The sequence below is a fragment of the Vigna radiata genome, chromosome 11, assembly GCF_000741045.1.
Source record: "Vigna radiata var. radiata cultivar VC1973A chromosome 11, Vradiata_ver6, whole genome shotgun sequence".
In the NCBI taxonomy this organism is placed as follows: domain Eukaryota; kingdom Viridiplantae; phylum Streptophyta; class Magnoliopsida; order Fabales; family Fabaceae; genus Vigna; species Vigna radiata.
In genome coordinates, this window is record NC_028361.1 from 5,701,017 (window position 1) to 5,710,180 (window position 9,164).

Sequence of the window (9,164 nt, forward strand, 5' to 3'; positions counted from 1 at the left end):
TTTTCTTGTGTTTTTTTTTTTAATTTATTTGTAAACTATTCCAATTTATAATGAGAACATTTTCATTTTTTTCTTAGTACTTTGCTTTGCTGTAAATTTTTATGAAAAAAACTCATTTAAACAATTCCTGTCAATTGTATGTGAAAGAAGATATTAAGAATAATGACAAACATAGGCAAAAGATAATGCGAGAAGAGTACAACAAATATATAAAAACTAAAACGCTAAACATGATTTATTAAATAAAATTATGAATAAGTATCATGATAAATTAATTGACAAACCGGATTTACGTTATTATAATAACATTTGTTAAGGTGGTAGTTAAGATATATAAATTATTAACAAAAAAATAAAGATTAAAATTGTTTTAAAAAAGTAAAGATTAAAATTGCATTAAAAACTATATTAGTAGGATTAGTAGAATTACTAATCCTACTAAACCTAACAATTATAATTACTTGAAACATAGATCACGTCCATAGTACAATATAAAGTAGTTATCAAAACGTTATCTGAACAAACTTGGAACTATAAAAAAAATGTATCATTTTATCTAATATATTTAATTCGTTGCAGTATTAACATTCATAAATAGTGTATTTTAGCTGGAAAAAAAATAAACAATGTATTTAAAAAAAAAAAAAGATTTTAACCTCCTTGTAGGAATGTTTTGGTGAAAGGCTTCTTCAAAACCATCCCAAGAATGTTGATTTTTTAGAAATGTTAACTTTAAGTAAATCAATCACAGAACATATTTTATCAACTATAGATTTCCATAAAATATTTCTCTTTATCAAATGTCCGCTAAATGTCACAACATGTCAGATCAAGAACACTAAATTGATTCTTAAATCGATTAATCCAACAGATATTGAACACTTTTCTACAGCATTTCAACTTGTGACAGCCTTATATCTTGCTCTCTTCAGTGGAGTTAATAGCTCCAGATAATAATTGATACTGATTAATGCAGAACAGAACTAGAACTGAAGTATTTAAATCGATTCATTTGAAGTAAGAGCACGCCATTTCAGCTTCAAGTAAACTGCTTGATCAATCCAACAAGATCACAAATGGTCTCATCTCATCAGTTGGCCATGTTCAATTTTTGTTAGTCACTCGAGCTTTGTCAACAATCCTCAAAAGAATTACTCTAATGTGTAAATGGCTGGCACTGTTTGCAGGTCAATGTATTGTGGGAATAGCCTTATCTAATGTGTGGCCACTTCTAATTTCTCTCATTGTCCTTGTGATAATGAGCAACATTCCGTTTGGAAAAACTAAAGGCACTAAATTCCATTACGGACTAATGCTACGCAAAAAATTTACACTTTGAAAGGCAACTTAAGTCTTGTAAGCTGTGTGTGTGGTAGTAGTAAAACATTCTTTCAAAAATTCAGTAACCTGTGAGAAGTATAGGTCTGGAAATGTCCTATAATGATCTACGTGGGGAGATAATCCAAAGTTAAAGGAGCTTACCCTCTTTCCCATCTTTCTCTGCTCTTTAATTAACGCTTCTACTGATTCAAATGGAACTACTTTGTCAGCTGTACTATACAGGTAAAGCTGAGGGCAAGGCTGGTGTTTCTTGAGCACATTCACAATCCTTGTTAATCTCCTGTTTTCAATAGACAAAAAAAAAGCGCTTATCAGTTACCACCAAGCATTTTCAAGTATATTAAATATGTGAGGGCCTATTAATAAACTTAGATAAGGGTGTGATCCATATAAGATTGTAGGGAAGACAATTACTGATTCACATCTGGCCACTGCAAAACAAATGAGAAGAACTTCTCTAATAGTGTCAAGACCACTGTTTCCATCTTGGAAGGTTGGTTTTGCTGAATATTTGACAAGCTAGCTTCAGTCTCTGATTTCTGCTTGCCTTCTACATCGACTACAGGTCCTAAAGAGCTGCGCTTCTTTAGTATAGCAGCAGAAAAGCCAGCAGCCCAGACCTACAGTCATGTTTACAGAGAAAACATGGAGGTAAAACAATTTGAGAATTCATAATCCGAGGAATTACCAGCCAAGAAGAATGAATAACAGATCATGGTAGTTTACGAAAAGGATTAAAGAGGCTATGTTTGGATATTTAGAGGGATCTTTAACAAAAGGATTGCAGGATTACATGTTACCCGTCAATCTTTACATGACATGTAATTGAGCATTAATGATTATTTCCTGTAAACTGTAAAATTTAATGATTATTACCATCAAAATATCATTTGATTCCAATCCACTCCATTCTATTCTATGAATTCAAAAGTAACATAAGAAATGTAAGCCTTGAATAACATATTCTAAACTGCTAATCCCTGCATTATTTTAAACACAGCACACGATGTCACAGTTTTCTTTTCAGTCAAAAAGGTGCAGGGTAGACCAGAGAGTAAGGGGAGGTAACAAAATCAAGAGAAAACCAAGGAAAGTAAAACACAGTTTCGCCAGCCAAAGTTCACAAATATACTCAAAACCATAGCACTGCAGTAACAGCAGAGTTTAGAAATGCCATTTTTTTTAAACAAATGGTGGATCCCCTATTTCAAGGCTTAAGCAACGGGATACTCCTAGTAAACAATAATGAATTAGAATGTTCATGTTTAAAAACCTGTGGATTGAAAGGTTCTCCTCCTCCCGAATCAACAATGCAACCCTTAATCTTCTCCATGAGATCATCACTACCCAGAATTCGAGCCAGAATGTAGCCATAACTGCAAAGAAAAAGAAAGTTACATACACAAATGTGAAACAAGGACTGGTCACTGGGAGGGGTCGTTTGGAAATAGCAGAACGATTAACAACAAGTGCACATACACAAACCAACCCGTGTTGCTGAAAGTGTGAAAAACCAAGCTTCGTTCCCTTCCATCTTGTTCCTCGAGAGACAACCAAGAAACGAGGTGGTCGGCAAGGTGAGAGATTCGGGTCTCGAGGACGTGGCCGAGGTCAAATCGAAGTAACTCCTTGACATCGACGACGAAGGTAACCGCGTTAAAGCCACGCGAATTGTACCACTCCACGTACCTCTTGAGGTGCTTGGTCCTCGCTCCGAGCCACCCCAGCAGGACCACCGTGGCCACGCGGTCTTTGGCTCCGTAAAGTGTGGCGCTTGGAGTGTGGGAAGCGGGATTCCAGACGAAGGCACCACCACCTTGTGGTTGAGAGAGGAAGGGGTTGTTGGGAGCATTGGGGAGGTGGGTGGAAGAGTTTAGGGATTGGAAAGAGGTGAGAGAGGAGAAGAAGTTACGGGGATTGGAATGTGGAGGAATGGGGCGGCGCGTGAGAGAGGAGGAGATTAGCGTGGTGGAAACGGCGCGTTGTAAGGAAAGACAAGCGCTAGAGCGTGAGAATGAGTTCGATTTGCAGAAAAAGTGACGACCCAGAGTGGAGGGTCTCAACATGAGTTCAGCTTGGGTGACCATCGTCATCGTACAAAACAACACAAACACAATAGGATTATCAGAATTCAGATCCAATGCCAATTCCTGAGGCTTTGTTTTCTTCTCCAACGTGCGCTAACGTGGACAGTGAAGTCTGGTTAAGAGTATCATATAAATGACACAATATTTGGAAAAAATTTAATTACATAATACACTTTAGGTTTAAACTTTTTTTTTGTCCAGTTTAGTCTCGCTTTTAAAAATGTTAAGCTTTAGTCCTATGATATGAAAAATGTAACAAATCAGTCCTATCCGTTAACAAATCATAAGTTTTTCATTAAGTGATTTGTTGTTCATAACACATTCCGTTACCAAATCACAAAATATTGGATACCTATATACGAAAACTTGTGATTTATTATACATTAAGTGTTGTCATGAGGACTAATTTGATACATTTTTTATATCATATGGATTAAAAGTTGACATTTTTAAAAAAAGAAACTAAATTAAACATTATAACTTAACTTAAGAAAAAAAAAAGTCTAAACCTATAATTTATATAGTTGGATTTCAAAATTTGATATACAAATAATTATAGATTTTAAAATTTAGTGAACCTACAACTTTACTTATGAAATTTGATATGCACAAATAAAACTAAAATTCAAAAATTAATTAACATACATAACTTTACATAATCGAATTTTAAAATTCAATACACAAAAATTAAAAACAAATTTTAAAATATGATATACATACATAATTAACACATCATCAAATTTCAAAATTCAATATAAAAAAAATTAGATTTCAAAATCCAATAAACATACATAACTTTACATGATTTAATTTTAAAATTTTATAGTACAAATTAATCAATTTTAACATTAAGCATCAATAACTTTACATAATCGAATGTATCACAACAATATACATTACCAATGTGTTTTTATTTTGTGTTTAATCACAATACCAAATGGGAAGGCATTTTCGTTATTTTAGTTTTTTTTTTATGAAAATATTAATAAATACAAATTTATTTATATTGTATAATTCATTATGTGTATAATTTATTTTTTAAAAGCAATCAGATTAATGATTGTATAAATAATCTGTTTTAAATGAAATTAAATTAGTTATGACACGCTTTATCTTTTTAAAAGCAGCTTAATTAAGTATGATATAAGTAACCTTTTCATTGAAAATTAAGTAATTGCGCTAGAATTTGCAATTAATAATGCAACTGAATTACTTGTCGTACAAATTACATTTTTTAATAGTAACCCAACTAATTACTATACAAAATGCTTCTATTTACTTTAGCTTCATAAAACCCAGAGGTATGCCTCGGCTTCTGCATTTTCTTCTGTCACTTTCAAACATTATATAAAAATAATATTTTTTTAAACAAAATGAATAATATATAAATAAAATAAAAAAACTCACAAATATTTTTTTTTTTTAATTTTTGAGTTGAAAGTAGAATTATAATATGTTATTGAGGCGGTTTAAGATTCGTTTGGTTTGTATCTCTCTTCTATTGAAATCTATTTCAAAAATGCTTTACGAAAAATATTTTAAAAAATGTGTATAAAAAAAAGAGATATTTTAATAAATTTGAGAGTATAATACAAAATAGTGAAAGAAACGGATGTATTATAGTTACAATTTAGAAAAAGTTAATGACGATATTGTTTAAATTAAATGAAGAGCATTATCAAGATAATCTCTGATGAGTGGTTATTTCTTGAACTATATTTAGTTTATTGCACTTAAATAAACCAGGGAATTGTGTTTAATTGTATGTTATTTCCCCGTTTTCTGAATTCTGCTTAATTTGGTCGGGAATTTGTAATTGTGCTAATTTGGGTTTTCTGAGCTGATTAAGTGTATTTTGGTTGCAGGGAAATTTTGGGAAACATCAATTGGAGCATTAGGGATGGTGGCATAATTATTCAAGACTCAACATTTAGCCATTTTCATTTTTATAAAGTTGTATTTTCGTCTTTTTTAGAAACCTTAATTACATTAAGTGCATTTGGGCCCTTTTGTGACAAATTTTGTAGAAGCCCAATGTGTGAGACACTTTGCACCAAAACCCTAGGTTTTTAGGAGGTGGACCCCACCTATTTTGTGAGTTGGAAGGTATTTTCCTAGGGCAAAGACCGAGACACTCACATAACTCTCACATTCCACACTTTTGCTTTAGCCTTTGCATGTATGAACTCTCTCTTGGGAGCCTTGGGTGCCATTTTCGTTTTTGATGCTTGAATGGATAAAGATCACGTTTTTCTTCTTCTAATGTTTGCAACAATGCTTGTTCTTGTTTGATGGAATGAAGCTCTACCATTTCTCTCTTTAGATTTTCATTTTGAAGGTTGAATGCTTGAGTTTGGAGCTTCTTCTTTGCTTTTTCATGGTGGTTTCTTTGATGGAAGGGAGACCCATTGTTCATTTCGGTTTTCTCATCATTTTGCTGTAGTGAATTCGAATTTAGCTTGAGTCTCTTGGTTTGGAAGATGAAAATGGAGTTGTTGTCAAGTTTGGTAGTGAAAAAGGCTTAAGTTGGTGCATGGGTATTGGGTTCTTGAACCATTTTCTTCTAGCATTTTGTTTTTGATGTTGGGAAGCAAATTTTGAGCTGGATTTTGTGTTTGATAATGGTGGCTGGACGGTTATGCAAGGGAAGCTAGAGGTTTGGTTTTGTTTTGGTCAAAAAGTTGAAGAAAAATGAGTGGTGAAGTTGGATTTATGAAGGTAGAACTTGGTTTTGTTATGCTTGTGTTAATTTGCATTTGAAACTTTGGGTTCTTGGGTGTGTTTCTCGGTATTGAGAGGTGGAGGAAAGCTATTTCAATGTTTGCATTGGTGGAGAAACCAAAAAGAGCAATGGAAGGGAGAGAGAAAGGGTTCATTTAATTTTTACCTCATTTGGCCATGCACATGAAGGGTTCATTTACCATGGAGGAATATTGCCATTTTGGTCTTTGCCATTTGCTAGCTTGACCGAACATTGCATGAAGGAGAGAATGTATTGTGATTGCTTTTTGTTTGCTCCCTTTGACCTTGCACATGTGGCACATTGGTAGAAGAACTTGAGCACCTTTTTGACTTGTCTTTGGAAGAAAGGAGACTTCAACTTTTGTGGTTTTTGGTGCTTGGAAACCATGAACTCTTTGCCTTGGAGAAATGGAGCTGCACATTAATAGCTTGGTGGAGAGAAGAATTCCATTTTGTTTTCTTGGAGAATGAAGCACATTGCACAAAAAGGAAGCAACACATTACTTGGTTTGTTGAAGGAAGAGAATAAAATGGTTCTTTGGAGCATGGTCACTCACGTGAATTGCTAGGAAAATGTGGTGTTTGTTTATTTCTTTTGCTTTAAATTAATTTGCATAGTAGGATTAGTTGCTTTTTAGTTTCTCTAATTTAGTTTTGCATTTAATTTAAATCAACTTTGTTAGATAATTGTTTAGTCTAGTATTTGGGTTAGCATTTTCACTCTCTGGACTCGATTTTAAAAAAAATAACTGCAACCATACCAGAGGTCCAAATGCTACGTTTTATATATCACATGAAAGATAATTGAGTCTACTTTCCAGGAAAAAAAACCTCATCTCATTTAGAGCTCTGTAGAAAAAGTTATGGGTAAAACATTGAGTAAAGGTCAGAGCTGTCCAATTCCAGCGTGAATTTTAAATTTTTCGCATTCACTACAAAAACACTTTTCAAAACCCCCTTTCGTGTTAGACTTGACTCTGAACCGCAGTTGGTCCTTGAGAGATGTCCTTGAGAGACGACCTAGGGGTCATTCCCTAGCATTATACTGCATTTCTGAATTGCAAACAAATTTGTATGGGCTGCGACACCCATCAATCTCCAATATAGTTTAATAAATATTTGACTAATTTGGAGATTTTAATTTGTTACTAAAAGTTAAAAATAATATTATAACACATAAGATTTAAGAAAAAACTATGATTTCTAAATATTAAAAGAAAATAATTCAAAATAATGCATGCATGACTCTTCTCTTACCTAGGCTCAGGCATCATTAACATAAAAAGTAAAAACACAATTTTTTTATACAATCTTTTACTAAAAAAGAAAAAATGAAAGACAAATTTTGCTTTATATTTAATGAATTATCTATAAATTTACTCAATAGTAAAAAAAATGTGTCAAATAATTTATTGTTAATATTTGTTCTACCAATATAAGTTTTTCAATAAACTCATTCCTTTTGAAATCAATATGGTTTATGAGTTTTAGAATACCATGTTACGATACTTTTGAGAATATTTTCTTTTCTTTTACAAAAACATACTTCCAAAAAATCAAAAAACAATTTTTTTTTGTCTAAAATAAGGTGAATTAGACGGTTTAATGTAAGGGCCTGAAAATTCTTTTAAAGTCATTGGATCTTATAATTGGAGTAGCCAGACCCATGAGCTAAGGGTGCCTTAGCCTTAGAGGGAGGCTTTTTCAGAAGTCAGACTTCATTTGCTAAGTTTTCTCTTCTCTCTCTAGAACCTTACCCTAACCTTGTGTTCTGTCTTCTCTCTACATTTCCAGCACTTTGAACCATTCAATTTTTGATTGGGTGCTGCCAAATCATTCCTGGTGTAGAAAGCTTCAATTCTATCAATCGATTTCTTCATTCTGACTGGTAAGTAAATTTTCTCCTTTTTCTTCATTGTTCTTGAGTCTAAGGCATGCAACTTTACTGGTTGCATGTGCTTTGTGTGTTCTACCTTCCATTTTCAGTCTATGTTCTACCTTCCATTTTCAGTCTATTCTAGCTCTAAGAGCTGTGCTCCATCACCTGTTTGGTGATCTTTAGGTCCTGTGAGTTCATTGCTATGTGGGTACTGTTAGGACATCCCAAGTAACGTAACCAAAGAGGTAAGGGGAGCTAATTATTTTGTGTGAATTTATTTTATAAAATATATGCTTGTTGAATTTGAAGCTGATGTACCGTTTGAACTGCATTTCTCATTGTTTTATATATATATACCTATTGAGTATGAACTGGACTGTGCAAATGATGAACCTGTGATTGATTGCCTATGGCGTGTTTTGATGAACTTGATTGCGGTAATTTAGACGGATAGGAGATGTATGGAGTGGTTATATTCTGGGTTATGCGTTGATGGAAGAAATCCCTTTTTATTTGGTTAAGATTGAATATAAAATATTATAATGTAATATATGTTAGAAAGTTTAGGATTTTGATATAATATATTATATTTTACACATGATATATTATACAGTGTGCTGAAATCCTTTTTTTTATTTGGTTAGGATTTAATATAAAATATTATAATGTAATATATGTTAGAAAGCTTAGGATTTTGATATAATATATTATATTTTATACATAATATATTATACAGTATGTTGAAATCCTTTTTATTTGGTTAGGATTGAATATAAAACGTTAATCTGTTTTGGGTGAAATTGATCTGATTGGAGGGTTTGGAGTAAGGGCTTTGTGATAGCATGCATATGGGTATTAAATAGGTGTATAGGTACTGTTTAAGATTGTTGTGAGAGGAAGTGAAATGTTAAAATTAGGCATTTCAGATTTAGAGCATAAGAGAACATGATAGATAATTTAAATAAATTAATTGTTAATTGTTGAGAACCTTTCTTTGTTGGTAGGATAGAGGAACCTTAAAAACCTGAGTTGGCACATCTCTGATCATAAAGCAGTCCTGGCCTGATCCAGTCAGTTGTAACTAGTCATATGTGTTGGCGTCGAAGGTGAGTTTG

At 32.8% G+C, this 9,164-nt stretch overlaps 1 protein-coding gene across 1 annotated transcript; it reads right to left on the reverse strand.

The window, feature by feature from the left end:
* Nucleotides 1-757: 757 nt before the first annotated feature.
* LOC106777065 (transmembrane protein 53) lies at nt 758-3,539 on the reverse strand. Its single transcript, XM_014664574.2, has 4 exons — nt 2,821-3,539; nt 2,615-2,717; nt 1,756-1,961; nt 758-1,621 (listed from the first exon to the last, which is right to left on the reverse strand). The coding sequence occupies exons 1-4, from the start codon at nt 3,432-3,434 to the stop codon at nt 1,348-1,350; spliced, it is 1,197 nt and encodes a 398-aa protein (XP_014520060.1). The 5' UTR covers nt 3,435-3,539; the 3' UTR covers nt 758-1,347.
* Between the last annotated feature and the right edge of the window lie 5,625 nt (nt 3,540-9,164).